At 41.3% G+C, this 12681-nt stretch overlaps 1 protein-coding gene across 1 annotated transcript in view; it reads left to right on the forward strand.

Moving 5' to 3' along the window:
- LOC108785280 (solute carrier family 22 member 6-B-like) overlaps positions 1 to 12007 on the forward strand; it is a 31585-nt gene extending 19578 nt beyond the window's left edge. The window contains exons 6-10 of the mRNA XM_018554335.1: positions 964 to 1079; positions 4195 to 4409; positions 5879 to 5987; positions 9039 to 9242; positions 11895 to 12007. Coding sequence (XP_018409837.1) covers positions 964 to 1079; positions 4195 to 4409; positions 5879 to 5987; positions 9039 to 9242; positions 11895 to 11955 — 705 coding nt within the window. The 3' untranslated portion in view covers positions 11956 to 12007. The remainder of the gene's footprint in view (positions 1 to 963; positions 1080 to 4194; positions 4410 to 5878; positions 5988 to 9038; positions 9243 to 11894) is intronic.
- Positions 12008 to 12681: the final 674 nt, after the last annotated feature.

A 12681-nucleotide genomic window follows, 5' to 3' on the forward strand; every position in this document is an offset into this window, starting at 1 on the left:
GTTTTTAGGTTAAACAGTTTATTCCCAATACTGCAGTCCCCATTGAGAGATTTGTATGTTGCAATCATATCCCTTTTTAAAGGAGAACTATGAGGTGATTGATTTTCACTCAACCCCATAGTTCGAGCCGACGTGTGACAATGAAACTGTCACATGCCGGCTCTATAGATCGAGAAGTGAGCAAACGCATACCGTCGACCACTCACTTTCCGATCATCTCCTTGCAGAGAGAGGTGTCAGTCACTGTCAGTCACCTCTCCCCAAAGAGATCCCACCCCCGCTCCGATCCTCCAGCGCTGACTGGAGGAACGGACTAAGGAGGGGGGTCACGGGAGGACGCTAGTATATGTCCTCCTGTGACCCTTAAGAGAACTATGGGATAAAAAGGTTACCCCATAGTTCTCTTTTAAGCACTTCTTCTCCAATTAGAAAATTTAATTTCTGTAGTTGTTCTTCATAATTTAGGTCCTCCACCCCCTTTTTAATTTTGTTACGCCTTTCTGCCATTGAAGGACATCCTTGTGAACTGAACTGCAGACTCAAGATGAGGACGAACTTGTGTTTTGCATTTTGCTAGAAAACAGTTTTATCTCTGAGGAAATATATGTGTTAATGCATGATGGTATCTTGTTGGGTTTGCTAGCTGCAGCTTGGCAATGCATGCTATTGCTGAGTCTGTGGTCTACCAGGAACCCCAGATCTTTCTCCATCCCTGATCTCTCCAGAGGAGCACCTCCTTATAAGTATCTTGCATTCATATGTTTTGCTCTCGAGTGCAGGATTTTTCATTTTTAACATTGAACCGCATCTGCCCACCCCTCCGTTTTAGATATGTTACATACCCCAGCCAATTACATATGTTACCCTAACCCCAGCCAATTATGTTTTCTCATTGTGCATTGGAACCTAGTGGTGTAGAGATCCACAGCAATTAAGACTGCCAATGTTTATTTGTCTCTTCAGATGCTGAGACCTGAAACTCAGAACGATTCCACCGCATTGACTTCCAGAATGACCCCTATTGATCTATTTCGCACCCCAACAATGCGAAAAATGACCATCTTCCTTTCTATGTCTTGGTGATGAATGTGTTCTTATTTAATTAAAAACTATTTCACAATTACACTCCTATTAAAAAATGATGACTTTACTACTCATAAATTAATTTTGGTAGATACTGGAGAGTAAATCCTGACATTTTCCTATATCTCTTAGGGACTCTGTAAGTGAGATATCTGCACTTGGGTACTTGGCTTTGTAAACCTACTGCCACCATTATGAGGTGCCCCCCCCCCCCATTGAATTTCCTCTACCTTATATTATGGGGGTGCAGAAAGAGGCAGCAGTGAATAAGAACACCCAAAAACTCTCAGGTGGACAGGACAAGAATTGGGGATTATGGCAAAGGGCTCTTGCAGTTGGAGTAATTAAGACATATGAGAAGCCAGGGGTGGAATTAGCCCTACGGGTTTTACCTATAGCTAGAATGTAATGTTTGAGTAAACTTCACCTTTAGGGTGAATCTGTGCTTTGCCCATGCAAAGCAACATTTTTACTTTATTCCCACATCCCCAGCACCCATGCTTACCTTCCTTTCTCTTACCTGCTACTCCATTCAGCTGCCAGGAGCAAAGGAAATTTGTTTACGAACTACAAATTATGAGAGACGCAGCTTACACAGGGCTGTTGGCTAATTGGCTCAGTGTGGTCACATGGAGAGAGTCACATACTCCTCCATACCAGCGAGTACCAGGAGTTTCCTTTGGTTGCCAGCACTGAATAGTATGCCAGGGAGTTAAGGAAAGATAAGTATATTCTGAGGAGGAACTGAAGATTAAAGTGATTGTGCCACTAGAATATATATGAGATATAAAGTGCCCCTGCAAAGAAGAGAGTTCATGCTTACCTCTCTCATTAGCTGTGCTGCTGATCTGCCCTTATTGCAAAGATACAGCTCCTTGAAGAATCTTTAGAATCCGACACTTCATGGAGTGTCGCATTCATGGTTCCCCTCTGCTTTCTGTGGTTCCTCCCACAAACCCCTACATTGCTACAAAACAGTGACGGTAGTAAGGTGTGGTGGAAGCTGAAGATTCTTCAGCAGTGGTATCTCTGCAATACGGGCTGTGAGAAAGGTAAGTATGGTCTTTTTTCCCTGCCAGGGGGACTTGAATGGGAAAAGCACAGATTTGCTTTATCCATACATGTCAATCTTTTACTGGTGTGTAAACACTTCAGCCTGGGTGGTCAATAATGATTTATTTATTCTGAGTATATTTTTATCACTTGAAATACATTTTTTAGGGTAAATAAAATTGTTTTATAGATTGTGTGGTATTATTGAGCAAATTTTATTTTTTAATTTAATATATTATAGCATGACAACTAACAATTACCCAAATCAAACTTTATTAAAATGACTGGAAAAAGAGGACATGAAACATGTGTGTCCATAAAACATATATCCCCCAAAAAAAACACTAGTTCCAAAAGACCAATACTATTGATGCAAATATTACTAGCTTAAACAGACATTCATATGATTCTAAAAGAAATATTTTCACAAATACTGCTATGTCATTTATAATGACAACCAGGGGATACAACAGGTTCACTGCTAGCACAGAGATTATCCTCTAACCTAAAGCAAAGTAATGATCAGCACTGCTATAACACCCCCTGGTGGTAAAAAATGATACAGCATGATGTCTATAATATGAGCCTGTACTTTGCCAATATTAGGCAAAAATAACAGGTTTTCTTTATTCTTAATTTATCAATTCCAATGCTAGACACCCCCCCCGAAATCCTTTTCTCAGAAAGCCAAAACTGACACAACCGACACAACGTTGGGCATGCCTACCATGTATTCCATGAAAAATCATTACATTTATTTTTTAAAACAAGAAATACGTGTATTTGAAATTTTTCATTACCAACCAACTTTGATCTTGTGCACAGCAGCATTGGGAAAGGAAAGGGCAGACTTAAAAGCAAAGCTGCAATAGTCCCTGCCCTGACTCTGTTCTAGTCCACCTGGAAGTCTTAGGTATTCCCACTCATCTCACCATTAGAGCCGCTGAGAGGTAGGTGAACTGACTCTATATAGCCTAACAAGTCAATTATGTGATTTGATTAGTAGCAACCAAGCTTTATACATTATATAATGTTAAACCGTCTTTTAAAGTGGAACTCCATCTTTACAAATCTGTAGTATAACTGATATAATTATAATTCTTTAAGCAAACCTGTAATTTTTCCATGCAGGGTCATTTCTTTATTACCCCATCGCCAGCAGCATATATCAACCTTTCCTTCATCCCCCCCAGACGTTCAGCAGTAGCCAGGAATCTAGTCCTTGCAGAATGAAAAGTCTGAAATGGAAGCCTCCATGTTTATCTGGAGAGGTTTTCTTTAAGGTTATGATCATGCATACTCTGAATGCATAAGAAACTCCTGTGTTATTAAAGGCAGACTTTTCAATCAATATAGAGCAATAGGCTGAGTTGATCTATTGAGGCCCATAGGTTGCATTTTTCTGGCTCAGTGTACTTTTTCAAGACCCAATGGTAAAAGGGTTCAGGTCACAACCTATAGAATGAGGCTTAAAAGTGTTTTCTGTCATCTAGGCTGAACTGATTTAGTTTTAGCTAACAAAGCAAAAATGGCAACCGCTCAAATCAATTTAAACGTAGCACAGGAAAGGTGCACATGGTCAGGGGAGTTTACAGAACGATAGCAATAGTTTTCCTTTTGTTCTGTTAATTGCCCTGGCCATGTGTACCTTTCCGGTGCTATTTATACATTGATCCAAACAGTTGCCATTTTTGCCTTGTTGGATTTAGTACAGATTAAATACAGCGAGGGTCTTTAGCTGCCTAGAACAAAGTTGGGCATTTATGTGGCTGTACCTTTGAGAATGGGCCTACCTACATGACATACCTGCTCTTAATTTTTTTAATGCTATATATGTGACCCAATATGGGGGCTCAGTTAGTTTAGAGTTAGGGACCACAATTTGCAGAGGTGCCTTGACGGGGCATATGTAATACATATATATGCAAATAAAACACATCAAAAAGTTCTATTTTTAACTTAAAATGTTGAAACAGTTTGAATACACTTCCTTGTTTTACCTATTCTTTATAACCTGTGATGATACTTAACCACTCTTTCACTTTTCTTTCACATCAGGTTCTCCAGTAGTTTCTGCTTCTTTGCTCTGGCAATGGATATTCAGAAGTTTGGTCTCAGTATTTATCTTGTACAGGTGGTTTTTGGATGTGTAGAGCTCCCCCTTAGAGTCTTGAGTACAGTTATATCTGCTTACATTGGCAGACGATTTGCAGTTTCCGTTTTCCTTATTCTGCCTGGAATCCTTATACTATGTAGTCTGGCAGTTCCTAAAGGTGGGTTCAAGCAAAATTCATATATTCAATGATAATCATTCCCCAATACAAAATATGAGTAAACAAAATAAAGCATGACCAATTTTGGGGGATTTGGCTACAGTAGGTAAATCTTGACAATCTGTGAAAAACAAAAAAAATCAACATTTTTACGTTTTCAAGGACTCTATTGGTGACATACCTGCACTTAAAGAGGAACTCTACCCATATCTTCAAAATAACAACAAAAACATAAAATGTTTAGTAACGACAGACAGATTTAGTAAATGCAAACAGATTCTTCTCACAGTGGCCATTTTTACTAAGGGCAGATTAATATATCTCCCTTTACTTCCTGGAACTCTGGCACATGTGACTAGACATGTGACTAGGACATGTGACTGTGCACATCATCTCGGGGGAGGAAAATGCCTTTCCCTGAGATCTCAAGATGAGATTTTTCAGCAATGCTCTGCTGATGTAACCTTCGCAGGATGCAATGCTTGGGCACAATTACATAATTTGTGCCAAAGAGGACCAGGAAATGGAAAAACATTGTGAGTAAAATAAAAATGTTTTAGTTAATGAATGTAAGATGATTTCATTCCAGCATGCAGAGCTGTATGCTGATGTGATTTTTAGTCAAAGGGGGTAAAGGTCCACTTTAAGTTCTTAATCCTGCACACCTGATCTGGCCATTATGAGGAAGTCCCACTCTGACTGTAGGGTTTTCACAGTTGTTTTATATTCTGGAGAATGCAATAGGTGGTGCTGGAATACACAAATGTAGGTGCAAAAACCCTGATGGGGCAGGGAGATCTCACTGTTGGAGACATATAAGAAGCCGAGAGAGGACTTAGCCAACCAGGCTCCACCTTCATACAACTAAAATATCACTTTTGGGTAGCCTGGACCTGAAAACAAATCTCAAGGGTAAATTTGTATTAATACTGTGTGTTACAAAATGCATATAATTAAAATAATTGCTACACAAAGAGGGTATAGCCTCACATAAAGGTCAATGGCTGTACACTGTTGTCAGCGGGTATACACAAATGTAAAACATCAGATGCAGACTGTGTGCATCTGAAATGTTAGGGCTCTTGCACACGTACTCATACCCGTACACCATAAATGCCAACGTATTCCCCGTCAGGGAGCTCCAGGTGCAGCGTAAAGCTGCATGAATGTAAAACATCAGATGCAGACTGACAACTGTCATACAACTGACAATTGTCAGTTGTACGGAAATCACAATATTGACTCAACTGAATCACAAATGGTTGGTAAGTAAGCAAGCAAACATGTAGGCGTTTGCATATAGTTTATCTACAGTCAGAATTATTTTTTCAATTGGCAGTGCGCAAAAAAAATTACTAAAATATTAATCAAAATCATTAAAAATGTCCATTAATACAATTTTTCTCCTGTCATGTTATATCCGCTGCCGGTGAATGACCATATATTTATAGTTTTATAATTTATTTCAGACTTAATTATATTGCAGCTCTCTCTCACTGTGCTATCTAAGGGATTTCTTGGCTCTTCCATTGTCTGTGCCTATCTTTATACAGCTGAAGTCTTCCCCACAGTGCTCAGGTAAGCAAATCAATTAGGAAGACCTAGCAGACACACTGCTGGTTTCAAATCAACCAAATGATCTCTACTTTTTTTTAGATATGTATAAATGTGTTTATGTGAAAAACAATAAAAACTATATTAAACCAAATCAACCAAATGAGCCCACACTACCACTTTGCAATATACCGTATTTGCCGGCGTATAAGGCGACTAGGCGTATAAGACGACGCCCTCATTTTTCTGTTAAAACATAGGTTTTGGGCTATACTCGTATAAGACGAGTACAGCCCAAAATAATGTTTAAATACACCCACTAACCTCCTTGGCGGTATTCCCGAGTGTGGCTCGGTGTTAATTTTCAGTACCTTAAGCGGTAACCCCGAGCCACACTCGGGATTACAGCGTAGTGTCTCTTACCTTGTCCACGATCCCCGCTGTGTCCTCCGTCTTCCGGGTTCCGTCCCTTGCGAGCGTCCGCGCCGCAGGGGGAGCGGAACCGGCAGGAATTAAAAAAGTTAAAAATAAACGGAAAAAAAAACATAGAACAAAAAAAGGAAAAAATAAATAAAATAATCAGACCGCCAGGGAGGCAAATCTGTCAGCCCGCAGGATGTGCCGTAATACTGTGTGTACGGTAGCTTCGGCTACATACAGTATACCGCGCTGAGCCAATCACAAATTTACTGCTGAATGGGGAATTTACTGCTAAAATGGGAACTGAATCCAGTGAGTTGAACATGTAAACGCAATTTCTTAAATCTCATTTCAAACTGAATCTTTCATTCAAATATCTGGTGATCCTGCCATGAAGGTTCTTGCTCAGCCATTTTCTGTTATAGGGTGACATGCAGCCATTACTGTCTATGCTTTAGTAAACTAAGGGGGTTATTCACAAAGCTGCCGAAGGCAGCTGAGTGAATGACCCAGCCGAAATGAAGTGAGTCGAACACTGTTCGGCTGTTCACTTCTGGCTACGTACATCGGCTAAAATCAGTCGTACATCAGCTGCCTCCGGTCAGCCGAAGTGCAGAAGGACTTCGACTCAGCCGATCCATCATCTGGATCGGCTGAGCTGAAGCTCCAGCAGCTCACTCGCTGCCATTCGCCCCTATTGTCATAGGGGCTGAACGGCAGTGAGTGAATAGCGGCATTCGGCTCAGCTATTCCGCTCGGTACCTCCAAGGTACCGAGCAGAAAAGAAAAGAAGTGTAAAGAATGTTAAAAAAAAGTTGCAAAATGATAATAAATTATAAAAAATAGGAAAATTACAAAATTAAGAAAAATAATTTCTTTTAAAAAATGGGCCGAGCTAGCAGTGGTACAGCCGACTTTTCTCCATGCTTCGGCTGTCACTTCAGCTCAGTTGAGCCGAAGCATGTGCTTTCGGTGTGGCTGAGCCCCTCGGCTGCCTTCGGCTATTGTACGGGCTATTGTGAATAACCCGTACAGCAGCCCTTCGGTGCAACTGAACTTAAGGGCAGAGGCGGCCGAAAAGAGCCGAAGGATCTGCCGAAGCTACGGCTGTATCTTTCGGCTCCATAGTGAATAACCCCTAAATGTAATTCAGTTTGGGTTTACATCATGTAAGGTGTATCTATAGCCAAAACTCTTGAATGAAAATTGTTAGCAGGAATTGAATAGGAAAACCCATCAAAGACATTTGTCACCCCACAGGAAGATTTCCCCTCTTTTCCTGCTCTTCTGCCCATCATACATTTTCTAATTTCTCATCACTTTCAGACCTGGGGATAGTCACCATTATCTCTCCTCCACATCCAACTACACACAAAAGAAAAAAGTTACCATGAGGACAAGGAAAACTGTACCATTTAATTCATAAATCAATCCAAACTGCAGTAAAGTCTGTTAATGATACTCCCAAATGAGATCATGTACATGATGTCCTGATAAATAATGTAAATTGTTCAGGCAAAGCAAAGAACAGCCTCCTTTACTAATAAACATCAGACTCTCTCTCTCTGGTGGAAGCATTATCGCATACCATTATGACAAAAAAAAAATTTTCAAACTGATATATGCTTGATGCTTAGTAATATTTGAATGTAAGATCATTAACCTTTCAATTGCCTTGGCTGTTATAAAAAATACTACGCAGTGTTTTCCAAGAATACATCAAGCAAACACATGTACCAGTGATCCTCTGATGAGCTTTACAAAATATCACCCATTCGGAGATTTGAAAACCCCTGTTAAGCAGTGACCTTAAATACAGTTAAACACCAAAAAAGATACATTATAGGAAAGAGCTAGTTGTAAGATTTATAACTGTGAACTAATTTTCCAGTTTAGGTGAATGATTTACTGCTATGGGGAAACACCAAAAGTTTCATTTAAAGTGATATTAAAATGAAAAGGTTTTTTTCAAATGCTGATGAAATCACTTAGAATAGATGCTATTCTTTGTGTGGGGCCCATTCAGGGCAAAGCACCAAGTTCACTTTAATGATGGCCCCTCCAACTGTGTACATTTACTTCCTTTTGCTTTTACTTTTGTCTTTGAGCCTCTGCTTAGCTGCTGGGTGTGAAGAGCGAAGCCAAGTGTAAGCTCCGAGTCATGACTCCATGTGGTAGTGTGGAGGGCTTCAATGGCAATTATCAGTGCATGGGAAGGGGAATTAGTCACATGATTCCTATACCCAGAAGGAAAGGGGAATCGAAGGGAGGGCAAGTATAATTATCTGGCGTGACCCCCGTGAATGCAAACCTATTGCTTTGTTCTACATAGATAAAGCACAACACAAGCTTGCTTTAAGCATAAGCAAGGAGGGACACATGACAAATGCTTCTCTTACAGCTATTGGTTTATAAGAATTGCATTAACTAGCGATGCCACTACCATCAACTATAATCATCATATCCTGATGGCTGGAACAGACTTTCAACTCATCCATCAATTAAAAGATGTTGCTAAGAGGCTAAAGAAAATGTACAACTTTTTATTTGCAGTCCATAGAAGAACAGTTCAGAAAAAAAAGATTCTAGAGCGCATCATTTGGTGGAAAAATATTCTGCAAAGTAATAAAATGCACAAACTTGGATATTTTGCAGGCAAACTGGACTAGGATTCACCAACATGATGATGAGATTGGGTGCGGTGGTTGCCCCCTTGGTTATGATGACTAAAGCATATGTGCCATTTCTTCCTCTTGTTATTTTTGGAGCAGTGCCCATTGTCTGTGGATTGCCAATTTTATGGCTACCAGAAACTCTTGATTGTCCTCTGCTGGATACAGTGGACGAAGTAGAAGCCAGGTGAGTACACATGGGTGATATCTCTGGGACCCTTGTAAAATAGTGACCAATACAGTCATGTCCCTTTATATCCCGCAATCAGTGGTGTAACAATCGCCATAGCGACCCAGGCGGCCGCTTTGGGGCTTGGGGCACGGGGGCCCGGCCAGATGCCGTGCGGGCTGCCTGGGTCACTATGGCATCTTATGCTGGTGCCTTTCACTGGCGGCTGTGGAGAAGAAGGCGCTGCTGTTCAGATCACTGACAGTGATCTGTGCAGCAGCGCCTTCTTCTCCACAGCAGGCTCTGCAAGGGGCATAACTAGAAGTCACAGGAGCATAGAAAAACTTGTTATGTGCCACTGGAGAAGCAGGCACATACAAACCTCAGCACAATAAACTGAACAAATAAACTCTTCCATTACATATGCTTTTCTGCACACGGCCTACCTTGAAGAAGAACGTCATTGACATAGTCTGAGACTACTTAGCAACCAACAACTGCTGTGCAATATAAAGAGAACAGGGGTCAGGTGTATATAATGTACTTAGAGTGCAGGGGGTCAGGATTATATAATGTACTTCAAGTGCAGTGGTCAGGAGTATGTCATGTACAACCCAGCATACAGAGTGCAGTGCTCAGTTACAGTAGAACTCTAGGCACATTTTTTTTATTTCAAATTTGGAAGTGTAAAAAAGTTGTCTTCAGGGGTTTACCACTTTAAATATTGTGTCATTTAAAAAAAATAATTACAGTTCCATTCAGGCTGAATGGTATAGCTCACACTATACTGCCGGCCTGTTGCAGCTATGACACTTGCAGTTCACATACACAGAAACTGCTGTGTCATTTATCTGCACTGCTATCCCTTTCTTCATTCGCAAAATGCTATGGCGTGGAATTAATCAATACTGCAGCAGACAGTATCTGGAGCAGTTATCCAGAGCAGCCATGGCCAAAGTCAAAATGTCTTGATAGGTGTATGTCGGCCTAGAGGAGTGGGTGTTCCTAGGCAGGCTGCATTTGCATGCAAACTGCTCTAGATAACGCCCGCATGTGAGGTTGAGCCCTTATGGTTAAAAGAAGTCAAATCCAATGAGTTAAAGGGGCCAGCCAGGGATAGTCAGGCTGGTAAGGAAAGAACTAGATTTTATTGGACGTCCTTCAGCCAGGAAATTAGGAGGTTTCCATCTGAATTGTTGCAGCTTCTAATGCACAGTATGAAAAGCTCACAGTGTGCAGTGAAATCGGAGTAAGCAATTTCAGCAATTACAGGAGAGCTGTCTGTACAACTGTGCAAGACTGAAAGTAAGGATGGAGTTCAACTTTAAGATCAATAATCTTGGATTTTCAAGATTTTGGAGCTTTTTAAATATTTTCTCTGCCCCTATTAAAGGTAAATTTACCTTGTGAGGTGTCATAGCCTCCCCTCAAGCAGTCATATACATAAGTATTTAGTAAAGGAAATGTGGTTTGTTGCTACCGTGCCATCAAACCGAGATTTGCTGCTTGAAACTGGCAGTCGGTGTTGGATATTCTAGGAAAGATTGCTTACAAATCTTAAAGTTACAATTGTCTGAACGATAGAGCAATAGTCATGATCAAACTACAATATTAGTAACAAAAAATTCAGATGAATATAAAATGGGAATACAAACCCATTTTAAGCAATTTTTCCAAGAAGAGACTAAACTGTTGATTACATGAGATTAAATTAATATCCTTTTTAGGCCCCATGCATGGACACATGAGGCCGTATAAATAAATTGTGGGCATAGTTCCGTACCCATGATACACAGCTGCGGCCTAAAGCCGCCCATAGTAGAGAATGGGAAGAGACAGCTGTACGTGGGTTTAGGCCGCTGCTTGCTTAAAGGAGAACTATGGGTTCAGGGCTTTTCTCCATAGTTCTCCTTAGGGTAACGGGAGGACACAAACTAGCGTCCTCCCGTTACCCTAAGATCAGTATACCGCGAGCTACAGCTCGCGATATACTGGAGACGCCGCAGCCAGAGCGGATCCCGACATCGATGTCGAGATCCGCCCAGCTGTGTGAGTGACAGCTGGCTCTGCCTATCTAGAGGCAGAGCTAGCTGTACCAGCCCCCTCCCCCGTCCATTCCGCCAGTCAGCGCTGGCGGAGCGGGGAGGGGGGAATCCAGCCCCTCCCCTATCACGGCAGAGAGCCGTGACAGGATCGAGAGGTGAGCGAACGCCGGTATATGTTCGCTCACCTCCCGATCTACTGAGCCGACCTGTGACAGTCTCATTGTCACAGGTCGGCTAGAACTATGAGGCGAGTGAAAACTTTTCACTCACCTCATAGTTCTCCTTTAAACCTAAACATGTGTAAAGCCGTATGCCCTTGAATGCAGACTAGCTGTGTCCAGGGCTGTACGCTCACACTCATGCATGGGTTTACACAACACGGTCCTGCATCTGCTGCTGCCCCTGTCACAGACCCCCTCCTTCTCAACAAGTGCACCAGTGACCTTCGCAGTAACCGGAAGGAAATCACCTCAGGCAGCAAATAACACAGGGATTTTAGAGACAATGCTGAGAAAAACACACACAGCTTCATAGACTTTATTACCAATCAAGTAAAAGTAGTTTTCATGCCATGCCTATACATCTCCATTAAACGTATGTTATATCTGCTTTTATTTCTCTTTAGAGGCAAGAATGCTACCTGTAAAACCAAAGAAAAAGAATCTGTGTTTGGCACTAAGCTCTAGATGACATTTATTTGATATCACAATTTTAAAAACTGTATAATGAAGCAGCAGAGGGTTCGTTACTTCCGTATTCCACATCCTTTTTACTTTCATGGTTGAAGATTCGTGTCATGTCAAGATTTATGTCAATAGACACTAAGCTATGTAAGATTTCAGACCTACTGACTAATTCAGCCTTCCAAGTTTCTTTCATCTGTCGTCATTTCTGAGAGAAGCCATTAAAAGTGTATTCTCAACAATATAGAAATTGGTGTATTTCCTGTTCAGAACCGCAACAGAAGACCATCAGAAGAAAATGGGTTGTTTCTGGCAAAATATTTGCTTTTTTTATTTACATGATCATGTTAATGTTTCTCAAACTTCTAGGTACCTTTTTTATTGGATGGGTCGCCTACATTGGCCTTTCTCAACCAGGGTGCCGTGGCAGCCCGGGGTGCCTCCTGGCTTCCTCAGGGCTGCCTTGAATTTTCACACAGCTTCATGCCTCTGATGTGAACGTGCAGGGCTCCTGATGTGAAAGTGGGGGACTCTGATGTCAAAGAGAAGGTTTCTGGTATGATAGAAGGAGGCTCTTGATGTAAAGGGGGACTGTGATGTCAAAGAGAAAGATTCTGGTATGAAAGGAGGGGGCTCTTGAAGTAAAGGGGCACTGTAATGTCAAAGAGGAAGATTCTAATATGAAAGGAGGGGGCTCTTGATTTGAAGGAGGACTCTGATGTGAAAGGG

Source organism: Nanorana parkeri, unplaced genomic scaffold, assembly GCF_000935625.1.
Source record: "Nanorana parkeri isolate BGI_ZX_2015 unplaced genomic scaffold, ASM93562v1 scaffold153, whole genome shotgun sequence".
Taxonomy (NCBI): Eukaryota; Metazoa; Chordata; class Amphibia; order Anura; family Dicroglossidae; genus Nanorana; species Nanorana parkeri.